General features: G+C 52.0%; 3 protein-coding genes across 3 annotated transcripts; 1 reads left to right on the top strand and 2 right to left on the bottom strand.

Moving 5' to 3' along the window:
* The first annotated feature begins 83 nt into the window (after nucleotides 1-83).
* Nucleotides 84-11,971, top strand: TMEM116 (transmembrane protein 116). Its single transcript, XM_035565730.2, has 11 exons — nucleotides 84-192; nucleotides 340-386; nucleotides 514-577; nucleotides 3,595-3,726; nucleotides 7,492-7,596; nucleotides 9,131-9,180; nucleotides 9,615-9,698; nucleotides 9,778-9,916; nucleotides 10,471-10,615; nucleotides 10,730-10,803; nucleotides 11,350-11,971. The coding sequence occupies exons 1-11, from the start codon at nucleotides 145-147 to the stop codon at nucleotides 11,548-11,550; spliced, it is 1,089 nt and encodes a 362-aa protein (XP_035421623.1). The 5' UTR covers nucleotides 84-144; the 3' UTR covers nucleotides 11,551-11,971.
* A 494-nt stretch (nucleotides 11,972-12,465) lies between these two features.
* Nucleotides 12,466-15,531, bottom strand: LOC118257569 (disintegrin and metalloproteinase domain-containing protein 20-like). Its single transcript, XM_035565698.2, has 2 exons — nucleotides 15,451-15,531; nucleotides 12,466-14,974 (listed from the first exon to the last, which is right to left on the bottom strand). The coding sequence occupies exons 1-2, from the start codon at nucleotides 15,529-15,531 to the stop codon at nucleotides 12,566-12,568; spliced, it is 2,490 nt and encodes an 829-aa protein (XP_035421591.1). The 3' UTR covers nucleotides 12,466-12,565.
* Nucleotides 15,497-17,550, bottom strand: LOC118257568 (disintegrin and metalloproteinase domain-containing protein 9-like). The gene has a single exon (XM_035565697.2). The coding sequence runs from the start codon at nucleotides 17,512-17,514 to the stop codon at nucleotides 15,589-15,591; it is 1,926 nt and encodes a 641-aa protein (XP_035421590.2). The 5' UTR covers nucleotides 17,515-17,550; the 3' UTR covers nucleotides 15,497-15,588.
* Nucleotides 17,551-17,560: the final 10 nt, after the last annotated feature.

Genomic DNA, 17,560 nt, shown 5'->3' with positions numbered 1-17,560 from the left:
GCCACGAGCGCTGGGGGCCGGACCCGCGGGGCGGGCCGGGCGCGGTGTGGCCCCGGGGCGGAGCGCGGGCGGTGCGCGGAGCCCCGGGAGCGGCGAGGCGGCGGCGGCGGGCGTGGGTTCCCGGTGGGTGCCCGGTGGCTGCCCATGGCCCTCCCGGCGACATCGTCCCGGCTGGACGGGGGCTGGCAGGAGGTGAGCGAGCCCCGTCCCCTCACGGTCGGCCCCCGGGGGCTCGGTCCTGGCCCCCGGGGGCTCGGTCCTGGCCCCCGGGGGCTCCCCGCGGTCGTGGGGCCGTGGGGTGCCCGCAGGAGGTCCCTGACGGCGCTCCGTGTCCCCCAGGTGTACTCGGCTCTGCAGTGGATCCAGTTCACCATGGCCATGCTCAGGTAACCGGCTTCATGGAGGTGGTGGTGCCGCGACTGCTTTTTTTTTTGGGGGGGGGGGGGGGGGGGGAAACAGAAATCTGCTCGTCCCGGTGAGCCCCCTGTGCCAACGTGGGCTTTGTTTTGTCAGCGTTACAGGTTCCAGCTCAATCATTGCCTACGCCATCTTCCAGAATGCCGTGAGGTCCCCCGAGGTAAGGACTGCGCCTCCTCAGAGCCACGGCGAGGAGCTGGGCCGCGTGGGCCGCGGGCGCTGTGGTTAATTAAACCTTGTTTATTACAGCCAGGAGGCAAAGGGCTGGCCAAGAGCCTGTGTCCGTGCTGACACACGTGTGAGGCTGACCTTGGGCTGTACCTGCGCGGGGAGGAGCAGGTCCCTTAGCGCCGTCCTGCAGCTCCCGCCGACGTCCCGTGGATTTGGTTTTGGGGCTGGGGAGGTGCGCAGTGGGTGGGGATGCCCCTGTAGGAAACGCGTGCAGCACAGGGGTATGTCTTTGAGTATGTCCGAGGCTTTTTGACAGGCAGGTGTGCAGCTAAAACTGGTGCTGGCAGAGGTGCTGCAAGGTTCCGACAAAACCAGACCAGTTTGTTGTGCTGAGCTCCCCAGGGAGGCCCTGAAAGATTCCCCTTGGCCGTGCACAGGAGCGGTTAACATTGCCCACGCAGCAGCGCCTGGCACATCCCAAGTGCATCACACGTGCAGATCATGTGTGCAGGGAATCCAGCACATCTGGGATGCATCAGGCGTGCTGGTAATCACAGACCTCCAGCCCAAGCTTGCAGGGCTTTTGCTGTCTACACACAGCCCGTCTGTCTGTCCGGGACTTATCGGTGCACAGAGCTATGTGAAGCTGCAATTCTTTGTCTGGGATTTGCAGCTGTCTGGCAGCCCGGTCTGTGGGCCGCGCAGATAACAGGTTACTGCTAAGAGCAGTAGGATGGTGAAGCTGGCAGCTATGTTGTAACAAAGCTGTCTTTGTACTTCCCTTGTCTTCAATGTCCATCATACATCGTGGGTTTGATCTGCAGCCCACAGACCAGGGAATGCAGTAAATTATCCTCAGAGAAGGAAGTCATGCAGTCAGGCTAACACCGAGACTTCGCTGGTTGAAGCAGTGTGGGCTGGAGAACCCGCGTCCAGGTTTCCAGGGCAAATTTGCACTGCTTGCAGCGTGCAGGGCAGTTTTGCTCCCAGGTAGCCAGAGCTTCATGGAAACAGCACATCCAGAACAAGCTGCGGAGATCTCGGTGCATTCCCAGGGAGGAAGGAAAGCTGGGACTTCGCCTTGGTGCTGGGATGGACGCCTTCCTGAGCTCGTGCTGCACAAGGTGCTTACCAAAAGTGGTCAAGAACCCTGTGCTCAAGATCCACAGACCACATCGCCTGCACCTGCACAGCACCAGGCCTGGTTCTGCCCTGGGGTCCTCCCCTCTGGTGCGGCGTGGAGCTGGGCTTGGCAGGGGTCCCGCTGTGACTCAGCAGCCTCAGCCCGTTGACTTCCATGGCTACAAGCCCGCATCACTCGGGAGCCCTTGTGCTATCAGTCATATGATGTGGCTGCGGCCCGGGAGCTGCACTTTTGCTGTTTATGAGTTGCACATGGCTCTAAGTTGCAGATGGACCGTTCCTGCTCGAGGGAGTCCAGATGTTTCTGCTCAGATTATTGCAAATCCGGATAGGAAGGATGGATCCCAGCCAGAGTGACCCGTCGGCATCAGGCTTCCAGGCTGTTCTGCTGCCAGCGGGATCCATTGCTGGTGTTTCAAAAGCAGCAAAATCTTCAGTAACTTCCCCATTCTCTTGTCCCCACATTTCTGGTCCTGTGGGCAAATTTGTAAACAAAGGGGCTGGAAGAAATCCGTATCAAAGCTTGCCACAAATAGTTTATTCCCTGTGTCATGAGACTCCAGAGTAAGAAATAAACAGCTCTGGAGGCTGGGAGGAGAAAAATATTATAAACACTTCCCCTCCTACCCCCAGCTGAGGAAATCAAATATTGCGTTCTTGAAACTTGCTTTCGGTCTCTACGGAGTCAATAAAACTTCAGCATGAGCTAAATCATTCAGAAGAGATGATGGCAAGCGATGAACACGGAATTTCCTCTGTCATGTCAACAGGTTCTCTGCAGGCAGATGTCCCTGGGCGATGACCAGGCAGAGCAAGATCAACAGCTGTGCTCCAGCCTGGCAGCTCCAGCCTGGCAGCTCCTCTGAATGATTACGTCTTTACATTCCCTTCCTCTATTTTATAAATACCGTTTGTTTCTTCTTTTCCCTTCTGTAAGTGAGAACCATGCTGCCTTTCGCTTACGACTGTGCCACCTCCTTCATTTAGGTCCGTGCCAAAAGAGCTCCTCAGCCAGTAGCGGTGCTTCCCTCTGAGGACACGTGGTGCTAGAGAAAGGGGTCTCGTGTTTGGGTGAGAAGGTTGCTGCTTTGCTTATTTGAGAGCTGCTTGGCCCTAACGTGCCGTGCTCGCAACCTGGAAGTGTCCCCAGCCTGTCGTGCCCCTGCCTGCTGGTGCTTCAGCTCTGCACCACCGAGGAAAAGCCTGGATTTATCGCTGCTCAGAGAGACGTTCATAAATGCAATGATGTCCAGGCTAGCTCCAGAACTCGATCTGCTCTCGGCAGGCATTTACTTAAAGGACAATACTGGGGCAAATTTCACCCAAAGGCTCAGTTCCCTGAAAAAAATCTCAAAATCGAGGCCTTCTGGAAAGTGTCCTTGCTGCATTGGCATGTAAAATAGGTTCAGCCTTAGTCACCAGCTGAAATGCCACGAAACACATAGGAAAAATGCCCTTTTCAGGTTATTTCAGACCTGAAGGAGGGTTTGTGTTTCCCAGAAGTTTCCCCATCAATTGATTTCCTAGACAACATCGCTTCTCCCTGCACACCTGCCTCATTCTGCCAAGCTGTAGCACCACAGGCCTTTGAAATACTTTCTGTAAGGTTTGAAATACTTTCTGTAAGGTTTGATGCTGCTCTTGGATCCGGGGCATTGCTACGGCAGAGAGGGTGATTAGGGCAGGGTGTCGGCACAGAAGCAGATACAAGAGCAAGAACGAGCAGGGCTTTTCTCTGCCGGGATTGCTGCCCTGCCAGAAGTGACAGCACATCTAGGCAAGGGGGACAAGCTGCTGCTGTCGGCAGTCGCGGGGCTGTTGTGAGCACCGCCCGGACCTGCTGACCAATTTCGCTTTCCCCAGGTTCGCCCTCTTTTCTACCTGAGCCTCTCCGACCTGTTCCTGGGTATGTGCTGGCTCACCGGGGCGCTGCTCTATAGCACACCGACCTCCAAGCACGATCTCATCTGCTACAACCTGCAAGCCACGGGACAAGTGAGTAGCCTTGGCATCACAATTCATGATTTTGAGCCCATTACTGTAATTAGCCTCGCCGGTGATCAGAGCGTGGCTGTGGGGAGCTGTTTCCAGACGGGCTTTGGCAGAGGCTCCCTGTGCGAACTCAACTTATCAGATCTCTTCGCCTCGTTTGTACGACAGAGATAACGGTGCTTGGTTTTAGGTACGGCTGGCTTGCGAGAGGCAATAAGGAAGGCAAAGAGAGCATGGGATTTTGTGGTTGCAGTGTTTGGGTTACTTCTGCAAAGTGAGTAGATGGGGCTTTATCTATTTCCTGTTGGTCCCGCGCCAAAGATTATCTCTGTGCCTCCCATGCTGCAGCTTTCCTATTTCTCTTCGTGCTTCCTCCAGCCTGGGCAGGAGCAGATCCGTTCTGCCATTCGCTTGGGCTCGGACTGAACGCATTTCTCAAAGAGCCGTGCCCTTCCTGCTCTCACTGACCTGGCCCTGTGCTCTCTCAAGTCCTGAGGATGTTCAGGGGCTGCTCTATCTGTGCAACCTCAGCCCCATGCCCCAGCGATTTCGGCTGCTTTCCAGCACTTTGGGATGATTTCTGAGACTAACTGGAGCGGAATGAGGGAAATGCTGTTTTCCTGACGGTTTGCTCTTGTCTCACCAAGTTCCCACTTCGACTTTAGGCCCTGCAATTCACTGCTCTTGAAAAGCTGCGGGGCACAGCTGAGCCGGGGCCAGGGCGGTGGTTTGTGAGCGGTGACCTCTGGCCTTAACAGTTTCCTTTTAAAGCGCCCACAAAAACGTGGCTGGGAAGAGCAAGTGGCTGTGGAAGTGCTCACACCGTGTGTGTCTGGGGACGGGTGTCTGCAGCCTGGCGTTATTTCACAGCTGTGTCTGGGTGATGTTGTATTGTGATGGTGAGTAGAGCTTAGAGAGCAGCTGCTCCACTTCTGGCTTCTCTCTGCTTTCTCAAGCTGTGCTGCTGGCGAAGCAGCGCAATATGTTCACCGCAGGGTGATTTGGTTATCTGGGAATGAAGCAGAACGGTGTCAAAGATGTCTTTTAGATGATGGTACAGGGGAAAGTGAGAACAGCTCGGGAGAGGCTTTTCAGAGCCTGAAAGCAGGAGGAGCTGGCAGGACTGAGGTTGCAGAGGGGTTGTAGACATGTTTCCCTCGCAGCTTTGCCTGGGGGACAGCTCTTGAAGTTCAGTGCTGCAGTGAGTTTCTTATGGCCTGGAGAAGACAGACTGCAGTGCTGGAGGAGAAGCAGCTTGGATATAGACAACACAGCATCATTTCTCAGTGCAGACATGGAGAACGTGCTATGACCTTGTGCACTTCTGGCTCTTTCCTGCTCTTGCTTTTCCAGCCTGTGTCGAAGCTTCTAAGGGAAGGGGCAATGCAGGAGCTTTATTTCCACGCAGGGAACAGCAGTGTGAGTAGGCAGAGCTGGCCCCGGGTGAATCCTTGCAGGACCTGCCTTCGTCCCAGCCCCACGGGGACGGTCAGGGTGCTGTGGGGCGGTGTGCGGGGTGCCTGCCCCATCCCGAGCTCAGCCACGGGGACAGCCGAGCCGGCTTGTGTCTGGCAAGAGCTCTGGCTGCTGTTTGCTCTGGGAGAAATTAAAACAAACGGAGCACTTGCCATAGCAACAGTGCCCGCACGGCGCACGTGACGCGGCGCAGGACACCTCCTTCCTCAACCCCAGCAGTGCCCGTGTGCGGTGGGAACATCTCGTGCGTAAGTAGGAGCCAGCAACAGGTTTGACCAGCGCCTTCTGAAGAATATAAGTGATCTGTAACCAAAGGAAATGAACAAATGGCTCCCGGCCCTGTCCAGCCTGCGCGCAGAGAAGTCTTGCAAGGGTTGCATTCCTGGGTGTCCCGTAAATTCACCTGGCTGGTTTGCACACAGACACCTAAAAGCTGTAAAATGCGCTGAGTGACAGGGGTGGGACAGGCTCAGCAGTGCTTAGCACTGGTGTTTGCAGACCCACACCATGCTCCGTGTGGTTTGGTGGTCTCAAGGGATCGCTTTAGGATCAGGGCAGCGTTTTGGCTTATGCAAGCTGTTGATCATCACGTTGTCGCCAAGGGCTGAAGCTACTGCCAGGGGAACTCCCCTAGCATCCGTACCGTGTCGTGAAGGAGGAGGTGGCTTTATTTCATGGACTTTTCCTGTTTTGGCCCCAGGCTCTTGGTTGAACTCATGCTATTAAATGTAAATAGTGCCTTCTGCCATCCCTTGCCTTTGCTCGTTCCTTCTCCCTGCTTTGCCTTTGCATTGCAATGGTGAAGCCCAGAACAGAGGTTGTGGTTATAATTGCACGGTTCCCCCACATTCTTCCAGTTCAGTTCCAGTGGCCTAATAACGTCCTGGCAAGCTCCGCTCACGCCGCTGAGCACAATGGGGAGCCACAGAAGTGTTATAATGAAGGGCTCTCGTGTCTCCCTTTATCTCCTCCGGGTGAGCGCTGCAGGACTGTCCGCAGCCCCCGAGGTGGGGCTCAGGGGAGCAGAACTCCCTGCTCCTCCTGCCTTCAGGCAGCTTCACAAGTGGTTTTGGGTTCCCTCTCCCAAAAAAGAATGTAGCGCTGGCACTTTGTGAGCTCTCCGAGGCATTTTGAAGTGCGAGAGAATTCTCTTTGTGGGCTGCTTTGATGACCTTCTCTGGAAGTAATTGAAGAAGGGCAACAAACCCTCATTAAACCTCCTCTAATGAGCTGGGAAGTCACTGTAACGTTCGTGCTGCAGTGTTGCAGTCCCTCAGACTCAGCCTCTTGAGAACCAGCCAAGAGCGTTTGCACCCTCAGTGAAGGAGACCGAGTTTATTTAGTGACTTATTCCTGGACTTTGGTGATACCAGGCTGACAAACCTGGGCTCCTTGCTTCTCTGGCAGAGGGTAGCAACTCCACAGAAAAAATTCACTTGTCCAGCCCTTCCTCTTTGCCACTGAAGCATGTGTTTCCTGTAACAAGCCCAGCACACGCATATATATAGTAAGGTTAGGTGGCTCTGTTTGTACTTGGCTGCCTCAAAACAACCATGGCTGGGGATCCAGAAAAAAACGCGAGAAAGATTTGTTCTCTTTACAGGAGATTTTAGGTATTTGGTTTTTCCTCAAGCTGCAATCAAGGGCTGGGAAACTCGTTGTGGGAAACTGTTTTATAGCTTTTCTTTCCTCTTTTTTTTTCCATGGAGGGAAAAGGATTCTGAGCATGTTAAGTCTGGCTCACTGTGCAATTGTTGTAGTCTCTGCCCCCGCTTTCCTCTTTACGTATACTATTGTTTTCCATTTCCGTGAATTCACTGGGCAGTGAGCTCACCGCATGAGGAAAAAAAAAATCTCATTGCCGTGTCCGTGTTGTGTTGTCCAGTGGATGCAGCACAGAGAAGGTTGAAGTGCCTTTGAACCTTTTTGCGTTGTCAGAATTTGGGGCAAAAGATGACCCAAGTCACAAAGATGTGTATTTGTAAGAGTCCTCCTGTCCCTGACTTGGGGCCAAAGTGAAGCCCCCTTTGTGCAGGACGAGGCGAGCCCCCCTCCTCTGCCTGGCTCTTCCCAGGGTGTGTCCCTCTGCAGCCCAGCAGATGAGCACAGGGGCTCGGGAGGGCTGTGGGTGCACATCCATCCTGCGCCGGTGCTGTGTGGGACCCGCACCTTCAGCAGCCCACCACGCTGTTTAATACCCTGCCTTTGGCCCATCGTTCATCAGCCATGAACCAAAGCTGCCGCAGGAGCTCTTGTCAGAGGGCTGAAATCCTGGCTGTTTGTGTTCCTCAGGTGTTCTACGTGGCCTCTTTTCTGTACACTGTCAACTACACCTGGCATCTGTACAGGGACCTGAAGATGAAATACAATCAGAGCCTTAACAGGATGCCCCCCACGGTGAGTAGGACTGACGTACAGCAGCCGCTGGGGACCGAGACGTACCTGGGGGGTTCTGGTGGGGTTTGGGAGGTGCATACAAGGCAGCAGACCTTGCCACGGGGGTGCTGAAGGCCGGCTGGGTGAATTGGCGTATCTTGCCGTGCCACTGAGGTCAGCAGAGTTACAGCTTGGGCTGCTCTAGGATCTCGGTGAAGGATTGGGCTTGAAAGGCCAAAACAGGCAAAAGCAAACAGCATTGTACATCTCAGAGCAGAGAAAGCTCAGGATCGGTGAAGTTCTCCCACAGCAGAGCAGTTTGCACCAGTCGAGTAGCTGGTTTGTTGCTGTCACTGCCTTCTGCCAGTGCATGGCAGGGCGATGACTCGCTAGGGGACAGGAAAGCAGAGGGAGCCTGGAGAGTCCGGAACTGAGAACTGGCAATTTCTGGCCTCCCCAGGCGTCGTACAGGCTTTGAGAGCATCAGCAGTGTATTGTAAGAGCTTGAGATGGGAGGTGTGACGGAAGGGAGCTAGTGATAAAAGGAGGGGTTGGCTCCGTGAACAACGGGCGGTCCTGCCTTCATCGTCGCTGACCTTTACAAAAGCCCATCTGGGAGCCGGTGCGATCGCTGGGAACCGAGGAACAAGGACGTAGTGCTCAAAAAATACTCGTTGACTTACAGGCTAAACAAACACTTCACTTGCCATGTGATCAAAATCTCTGCCTGCAGTCGTTTCGTTCCTCACACCTGGCTAAACAGTGAGGCACCGCCACTGCTCTAACTGCAGTTCCTCCTGCTGTGTTACTGCAAGATAGCAGACTCCTTATGCAGCTCTTCCCACTGAACACATCAGCCCCATCCCTGTATATAGCTTTTCTCTTCCCCAGACCTTTGCTGTGGGCAGCAAACCATGTCTCAGATCCTCCACCTGTCTGTGCAGGAGCAGCAGGCTGGGCAGATCGCTCTGTTTCAAGGGCTCTTGTCTGTAGGGTTTGGATCCGCTTGCAGGATTGGTTTCCTTCCTGACTCCCATTCAAAACGCAGCACCTACAATAAGTTCCCCGACACTACAGCTGTGCCTGCCTTGTATTGTCACGGCTGGTGTGTGGATGCCAGCTACCAGAGGATTTCCTGGTGAGCTGAGGCCAGGACACTCCAGGCTGCCTGCATTTCTTCATCAAAACATGAAGTTTCTGAGGAACAGGGTTGGGTTGAATGAATGAGCAGTACGAAGAACGAGCAAGTTGCACCAGGGAGCTCACCAAGTGTCTGCCACTTGTCTGGCTCAAAGTGCCCTTCTCAGCCCTGGCTTTGAAGGGGAACACGTCAGTGAGCTGGTGGAGGTGTCGGTTGTTCCTTTGGCACATCAGCGCACACTGAGCTTGGCGGTGTTAATTCAGAGCAAAGTGGGAAGAAGCATTTGTACTTGGTCTGGGGATTAACCAGCATCTGTAGGATCCAGAGCTGCTGAAGCACTCCCTGGGAGCTGGTTCCTGGGAGCCAGTGGCTGTACGGAAACGATCATTTAATTAAGCTCTTTGGACTTTGCAGGTTGTAGATTACGTGAGTTGCATTGGCCGAGCAGCAACGATCTTGTCCAGGTAAGATTCATTTCTGGCAGAACGATGCGGGTTTGGTAAACTGCAGTGTCCTGATCCCTGCTTCCTGCTTGTTTTGGAGCAAATTTCACTAAAACCCGTGTTTGTCAGTTAGCTCATCAATGACAGCAGTGACCTAACAAACTCGGAGCAAGAGTCTTTGGATGTAAGGGCCTTTCTCCAGCCAAGTTAGTTATAACTGTATAAAATAATATATATATGTATCTTTCTTTTTTCAGAAAGTGCTCCCTTTACTAATTGCCTATATGAGTGAAAGTGTGGAAGTTAGCAAAGCTGGTAAAATACTCCCCCAGAGCAGCATCAATAAAAACAATTTCCAAGTCCTCTGTAGTGACAGGAGACAGAACAAGGAGTGTTTGGCTGGGGGCAGGAGAATTGCAATGCAGTAACTGCGCTGTTGTCCTCTCTCCTCCCAGCCTTGTCCCTTTTCTTCTCATGGTGCCTGTGTTTTGCCTGGGCAACAACAGCAATTGCTACCAGAACTTCAGTCAGAAGCACGGGTAAGCTTCAGGCCTCTCTCTGAAAGAGCCTCACCACTTCTGAGGCACGGCAAGAGCTCAGTTTCCTTTCTCCCCGCAGATGTCTCCTGATGCACACAGAAGTAGCTGTGCCCACCAGCGAGCCACTGACGTTGAATGGCTCTGTTTGCCATGTGATGCATTTCTATGGTGTGGGGGTCTTCCTCGTTTCCTTTCTGATCAGCTTCGTAGCCATTCTGGTAAGAAACGTAGTCCTTGCACGCTAGCGGTGTGAAAGATGGGAAGTTTTGCCCCCTTTCATCTTTACATGAGTAAGAGGTCACTTTGTGTGCATGTTCATCAGTCTCCCAAGTTTGCCTGGATGGTGCCATCGGCCAGACAATGTCAGGGGATGAACTGCGTGGTGCTGTCCCCCTTCTGGAAGGGGAAGGGGGAAGGGATAATTTCATTGTGCCACCATATAAATCCATCTGCAGCCCTGTGTTCTCTCAGCCCATCTCAGAAAGGATTTAGCAGGTAGAGGAGGCTCAGAGAATGGCAGCAGGGATCGCCTAGTGCACAGGCCAGCTCCTGTGCAAGAGAGCAAATGAATTAAGTGTCCTCAGTTCAGAAAAGGTCACGTGCAAAGCAACTGCTCTGCCCCAGGGAGTACCCTGTTGCACAGCGTGAAAAGGTTTCGTAGATTGAAATGAGGATTTAGCTAAAAAACATGGGATACTCTGTCCTAGATAAACAAGCGAGATCAGAGCATGTGTCCAAAATTCAAGCAGTGATATATGCTTATTTTTTTTAGGTTGTACTCGTTCAAGCCCGAGGTTTGTACAAGAGGTTTGTAAACTCCACAGGATTCCTGGGAGACCAGCAGTGGGCGATGATAAAGATGGTGGAACAACGCGTGGTTTTCTACCCCATCGCTTTCTTCTGCTGTTGGGCCCCAGGTCAGCAGAGAACTGAGTTACTTTCACAATATTCTCGGGAGACGTAGTGCCTGGCAATGAAACTCAAAAGAGGTGGGGTTAAAGCAATACCCTTTTGACATTCCCTTTTCACAGCTGTCCTACTTGGAATTCTGAAGCTGGTGGTTTCAACAAGCAGCAAAATCTACATGGCTCTTCTCATTCTACAGGTAAAGTCTTCATCTGCAACCTCCTACGTTTTGCCTTCTCTACTTGGAATTATCATCTGTTAATGTTTGCCTGTTTCTAATCTCTGCTCAACAAACTTTTTTTCTAGCTACAAACATGACTGCTGTATGAGCTTAAGTCAGATTTATGCTTTTGGTTGGCAAAGATCTTTGTTAGTTGCTATGTTTTTCACAGGCTTAAAAAGGTCTCAGTAACCAAAATCACAGCATCGTGGAGATCATAGCAAATAGGACTGGAAGGGATCCTCAGAATTCAGTTAGGTTTTTCACTTTCTGTGAAAGTCTCTAAGTGTAATTCCTTCCCAACACTTGTCCAGCTGCCCGATGTGCCTGAGGCAGCATTTCGCAAAGATTATTAAAATAACCACAAGATTCCTGTATCGTATGGGGATGCAGATAGATAAAATCGTGCTGGAAGTGGGAGGCCTGACAAAATGTGCCAGGTTTGACAGCCTGGGAGGGAGCCTCTGAGTGCTGTGCAGTGCTGGCTGACAAGACAGCCCTGATCTCTGCTGCTGTCTCTCCCAGGCACTGACAGCAGCTTCCCAGGGACTTCTGAACTGCATTGTGTATGGCTGGACGCAGCACGTCTTCCTCTCTCTCAAACGCAACGCCTGCCGCGACGTTGACACTCAGACTCCTCTCCTGCGCTCCCAGAAGAAGTTCTACGACAGCACGCTCCCTGCCAGCCCTCCAGACGCAGAGGTGTCCACGTCCACCCTGCTCTGATGCATCCTGCAGCGAAAGGAGAACAGGCAGCGTGCCAGCGGGGCCTCATCTCATTTCAGCAACGTCAGCTAGAACTGGTAGCGGCTGTCTTGGTGTGCACTGTTGTCAGCAGCACAGGTAACCGTTGTGCTGGAAGAGCCTGAGCAGATCTGTCAGAAAAGCACTTTCAGTGAAGGTAGTTATTTATTTTACAGATTTGTATGGACTTTAAAGGGATTCTTTAAACATGGTCAATCTTCTTCAGTACTACAGAATTCCTCCTTATGGAAATATCTCTAGAAATGCATTGAATTATGTACAACAGCTCAGAGACCTAGTACAGCTCCTCTGAGGGCAGATGCTCAAAGGATGTTTTAATTTTTTAACTGTTTGTCAGGTATTTGCCATTACAAGTTATCATTAAAGCAAAGGTGAATATTTTTAAATCTCTGACTTTTGATTCAATATAAAAATAAGAACATGTACCCAGCTGATAGCCAGCTGCATGGAATGAAAAGTTGTAAAGTAGCAGAAAAAAAACAGCACTCACTTCCATGCCTTGACTTTTCCCACATCTCCCTTCTGGTCTTGCCAACTTGTGCTCAGCTACAATACTCAGAAAAAGCTTCCTCAAGCCAGTGGAGCATCTCTCATGAACCAGAGCAGGACTTTGCATGAATCTGTCCGTGCTTGTCTAGATGCTCAAGTGAATTACTCACTAAGGCCCCACCATTCTATAGAAAATAAAACAGGTTTTTAGCTACATTGAGAGGAAAACAACCCTATAACTTTTATGCTCTTTAAATTCTCATAGCTTCACTTTTCGGTTCCAACCCAAATTTATTTACATAGTTGGTAGTACAAGAGGAAATACTCAAGTTTTGTGTAAGTAACTTTTATACAGTTTACACAGTTACATTGTGTAAAATACTTTGTACAGATCTCCTGGGACTAGCAGTCTGGTTTCAGAGATACCCATGGGGCCTGCACTCCTTTCCAAAGCTCAGCTGATGGGTCTCCCACCGCTTTCATTCCTTTAAACATTGTCGTCATCTTCCTTGTTCTGCTCCTCACCTTCAGGAGTCTCAGATACCTCTGTGGATGAACTTGTAGTGAAAAATGCAGCTATTACGTTTATGTATTTGATTGCAGCAATGATGAGAGCGATCAGAATGATGGCAACGGGAACAGCGATCCCTATTGCAGTCCCAAAAGCTTTATTTTGGACAGCCTCTGCCGTGGAGATTATTAAGTGTGGTGGGGGGCCACTGTCCACGCTCCCTCCCAGGCCATGGAACTGGCAGTAAGGGGGGGCCCAGCCAGCTTTGCAGTGGCAGTGTTCAAGGTTGTTGCAAACCCCTTTCCCCTGGCACAAAACCTTTGCATCACACTTTGTTCTGACCACGGCATCTGTGCACGTCTTGTTAATACAGATCTTTTCTTGACCACACTTGGTGCCATCAAGTCCTCCTCCTATATCAGGTGTATCTACGCCAGCACGGTAGGCTGTGCCCCAGCACCAACCCTCAGACCCTGGCATCTGAATGATGGTTTCAGACCCCTCCAGAAAGGGTATCCTCCTTACATTCACACACTGCAGCCTTCCGCACAGAGCATTTTGGGGTTTACATTCCACAAAAGCAACTTCATTCCCATCACCACCACAGTTGCCAAATCGATCCCCTTTCGTGTTCTGCTCTTTGAAGCAACTTTCTGGAGCACCCCGAGCTTCGATCCCAAAGACTTTTCTGCATAGCTTGTCATAGGTTGCACATTTCCCACGGTAGCAGTAGCCATCGTCGCTGCATTGTGTCCCGTCATGCATGTACAGATCCTCTGGGCACCACTCGGAAGTCCCATTGCAATACTCGGGTAAGTCACACTCATCCACCTCTGACCTGCACTTGTATCCTGCAGCACGGAAGCGGCATTTCTGACAACACTGCCCAACAGAGCAGACAGCCCCCGGCTTCAGCCTGCAATCTTGGTAGCAGCAGGGGTTACCTCGGCAGTGCTGCGGCCCCCCGCAGTCACACTGCTCTCCCTCATCTATCACCTTGTTGCCACAATGCTTAAAATAGAAAAATCTGTTGGGCTCGGGGATGTTGTTTAAGCATTCACCGTCCCCTCTGCTGAGCAGGTCTAAAAAGCTCTGAAGGCTGCAGTTGCTGAAAGCTGCGGCGCCATGGAGCGACTCGCCCGTCATGTAGCACTTGGTGGCTTTTCCACACACACACTCTTTTTTGTCGTGCTCCATCCCCAGATTGTGACCCAGCTCGTGAGTGAAAATAATTGAAAAGGTTATGAAATCTCTTCGTATGTGAGACACAACACCTGACTGATAACCAGGGTAGCAGATGCTACCTACGTAGGCCAGCCCAACGACAAGTCCGAAGTCTGTGTAAGTAAATAAATGTGCAACGTCATATTTCATCCTATTAGAAAGATCTATATTTCCCCAGTTATTAAAATCTGTAAGAACTTCTTGTATATCCAGGCTGTACCTGATTAAGTTGCCATGCGTCCAAATCTCCAGCCCAATCAGACAGATGCGAACCTTCAGAGGATAATAGTACGTTTCTGATAAATTGATTGTATCTGTAACCAGAAGCATCACAGAGGTTTCGTTGCTCCCTTGGAAATAAAACAGCTGGTAGTCCACCACAATAAATATCTCGACATACCTGGTGTGCATCAGTCTCTGAGAAAAGTCTTGCTTCGTTGAGGGTATTTTAATACCCATCCAGCCTGGTTGCTTTTGGATTGCTTCAACAGTCAATCCACACGTCGAAGACTTGTCCTGGGTTGTCTTTCGTCGATAGAGAAGGTGCTGGAAGGTCAGGGACTCCGGCACAGGTTCGATGCCGTAGCTCAGGTTCCCGATTTTCAGCCGTCCCCTCAGACCCGAGCAGGTGCTCAGCGCCACGAGGGAGCCGGGGCTGCCCTCCACGTAGCCCAGGTAGTAGCACTCCTCGGGGACGTGGGGCTGCTCCACCACCCTCCTCCCTCGGGGGCTGTAGGTGATGACCGGCAGGTTTTTCACCACAAGTCCCCTCGTCTGCGTGAGGTGGACGACGCGGTTCTCACCCTCCACCCTGATGACATAGGACACCTCTCCCGATGCTGCCCGGCCTACCACGGGGGACAGCTTTTTTGGCCGGATTATCTCATGCACAGCATAGCCGGGTGGCAGGCGATGGCTGCCTGCCCCGGGGAGGAGAGGAGCCGCCAGCGCTGCCCAGACACCCAGCCTGAGGAGCAGGGCTTTCGCCCGGCCACCATGACCTGCCTGGAGCCACCTCACCACCACGGCCTTCAAAATGGAGGTCAGACACCTCGGTGAGGGCTCTGCCAACCCTTGTACAGCCATCTCGATCCTATCTCCCTCGAGGTGCTCAATTGGTGGCCATGGCAGAGCTGGCACCTCACAGCTGGTGCCCTGCAGCTGATCCCCTCAGCACTGCTCAAGAAGGTTCCGGAAAGGCCGCGGCCCTCCTGGCTGCCATGCCGTGAGGTGACAGGGATGAAGGCCACACGGCCCTGCTACGCTTTGCTCTCTGGGGCACTCTGAGGGCTGAGGCAGCTGGGGAGCTGCCGCCGCTCTTCCCTTGCTGCTCCGTGAGATTTGAGGAGCTGGGTGTCCTCAATACCCGCTCTACCTCCTCCCAAAAGGGGAATCCCTGCCCAAAGATCACCTGCGAAGCGCAGTTTCTGAGACTTAACCACAACAGCACTCCTCAAAGTGCATCACCTGTCCCTCTACAACAACTGACGCCTGTCTCAGTTGCGGCCGCCAGTGCAAACGTGCAGGAGCATTTCAAACTAACCTGAGTCCCTCTGTCATTTCAGTCAATTTCTTTCTCCTACTGAGGTGTATGAAAACAATTTCTTTTTGCTATTCTACAGCTATTCTAACTGTACACTTGAATGTAGATCAATTTTAAATATGTCCATTGCAGCTGTGAGGCTGAAGCTGAGTCCTGCTTTCCACTGCTGCCACATGAGGTCCTATGCAGGGCAGTTTTGCCTCTCAGCTGGTTTAGCGCTGTCCTCTTCCACCTAGTCCTTCACATCCCCCTCAGGAGCCTGTTCTCTAGACTGAAAGCATCCGACCGCCCTGCTTAATACTCGGGATGCTCTGAGCTTTCTCACACGGTCAATGACAAGTGCTGCGAGTACCACACCGGTAACGGTTAGCATGGTAATCCTGACGATGAATTTTAAAAGCCCCTTTTTAGTGACTGGCGTAGGCCCACTGTCGATGCTTCCCCCAAAGCCAACAAACTGGCAGCTGGGAGGTGCCCAGCCACTGTTGCAGTGGCAGTTTCCTTTGGTGTTGCAAATGCCTTTTCCTCCGCATGTTCTCTGGGCAGAACAGCTGAGTGCCAAGTACTTCTCCCTCAGGATGCACGTCCGGTTAATGCAGATCTTCTTCACCCCGCACTGCGTGCCATCCTCAACGACTCCAGCATCCATGGTGTCCATGCCCAAGTGGTAGTCTGTGCCCCAGCACAAGGTACCGTCCACTGGGGTTTGAATGATGGTTGAGTGCTCTTCCAGCCAAGGTAGGTGCCTAACATTAGTACACTGCACCCTCCCACACAGGACATTTTCTAGCTTACATTTCTGAAATTTGGTATCTAGCCCATCTCCCCAGCAATTGCCAAACCGATCCCCTTTCACGTTCAGCTCCTTGTAACATTTTAGTGGGGCAGGCTCTGCTTTCTCGCCAAAGATTTTCTTACACTGTAACGTGCGTGATTTGCATTTGCCTGAGTAACAGTAGCCATCCTCAGCGCACACCGTCCCATCTTGCTTGGCCACATCCGCTGGGCAATGCTCAGATATCCCATTGCAATATTCAGGCAGGTCACACGGGTCGGTGCTCTCCCTGCACACTTCTCCTTCTGGGAGAGGCTTGCAATTCTTGCAGCAGAGTCCAGAAGTGCAAACGGCTCCTTCTTTCTTTTGGCAGTTGTTATCACAACAAGGGTCCAATTTACACCGTGCTTCTGAGCCACAGTCACACTCCTCCCCGAGCTCCAGGACACCGTTCCCACAGCGCTGCGGTACAAACGTCGTTACTGATGCTGGGATGTTATTCAGACAGTGTCCTCGCCCTGACGCTATAAAATCAAAATAGTACCTTGTGCTGCAGTTGCTGAATTCGTAGCTCACTGTGCTCTGTGCGTTCATGATGCATTTAGAGGCATTTCCACACCTGCAGTACTTGTCATCATGATCAATGCCGAGGACATACCCCAACTCGTGGGCGACATGGACAGCAGTCTCCATGTAAGTCCGCTTGGCAAACGAAACAACAGCAGAAGCGCGTTTTCTATCACAGGCACTGGCGAAGTTCGATTTGCCGCTCCTGTACAATGCTCTCGTGCTGTGACCAAAGTCCAAGGAGGCAAACAGACACCCCACATCATGCGCAACATGCGTAGGGCTTTGCTGGATCTGCCAAAGATTAAAATTGTGAAGGACCTCAGTTACGTTTTTGGTAATGCTGATAGGGTTCTTCTCTGTCCAAATCTCTAGCACAGCTAATAACACGCGAAGGCGGAAAGAAGAAAACAGCCCATCCACCAGATTGATTATTTCAATAACTTCCAATGTCACGTCAGTTATATGTCCACCAAAAGCGTCAAACCCTTCCTTGTCCACCACGACAAGGAGTTCCAGATACCGCATGCGCCCCCAGGGCTGGAACTGCCCTTTTGCTGTACCACGACCTGGAAATTGTCTGCCTCTCTGGGGTGTTTTGTAGATCACCGTTCCAGGAACCGCCACCTCCCTCTGCAACAGAAGATGCTCAGATGCAGAGGAAGCTGCCAGGGGCTCGATGCTGTAGCTCAAGTTTCCAATCTGCAGCAGTCCTCTGAGCCCAGAGCAGGTAGTCAGAGTCACCATGGAGTCTGGGATGCCTTCCACGTAGCCGCGGTAATAGCAATCTGCTAGCACACGAGGCTGTTCGATCATGATTTTCCCTTGAGAGTCACGAGTGAATATAGGGAGGTTTTTTATT

Source organism: Cygnus atratus, chromosome 17 (assembly GCF_013377495.2).
Source record: "Cygnus atratus isolate AKBS03 ecotype Queensland, Australia chromosome 17, CAtr_DNAZoo_HiC_assembly, whole genome shotgun sequence".
Taxonomy (NCBI): Eukaryota; Metazoa; Chordata; class Aves; order Anseriformes; family Anatidae; genus Cygnus; species Cygnus atratus.
Note: the sequence above shows the minus strand (reverse complement) of the source record. Positions and strands in the feature narration are given on the sequence as shown.

Coding starts and splice junctions, on each gene's coding strand:
- LOC118257569 (XM_035565698.2), bottom strand. CDS start 15,531: ATGTGGCAGCAGTGGAAAGCAGGACTCAGCTTCAGCCTCACAGCTGCA. Junction 14,975..15,450: donor AAATTGATCTACATTCAAGT/GTACAGTTAGAA, acceptor TGAGGGGATCAG/CTGCAGGGCACCAGCTGTGA.
- LOC118257568 (XM_035565697.2), bottom strand. CDS start 17,514: ATGATCGAACAGCCTCGTGTGCTAGCAGATTGCTATTACCGCGGCTAC.
- TMEM116 (XM_035565730.2), top strand. CDS start 145: ATGGCCCTCCCGGCGACATCGTCCCGGCTGGACGGGGGCTGGCAGGAG. Junction 193..339: donor TGGACGGGGGCTGGCAGGAG/GTGAGCGAGCCC, acceptor CGTGTCCCCCAG/GTGTACTCGGCTCTGCAGTG. Junction 10,804..11,349: donor TGGCTCTTCTCATTCTACAG/GTAAAGTCTTCA, acceptor TGTCTCTCCCAG/GCACTGACAGCAGCTTCCCA.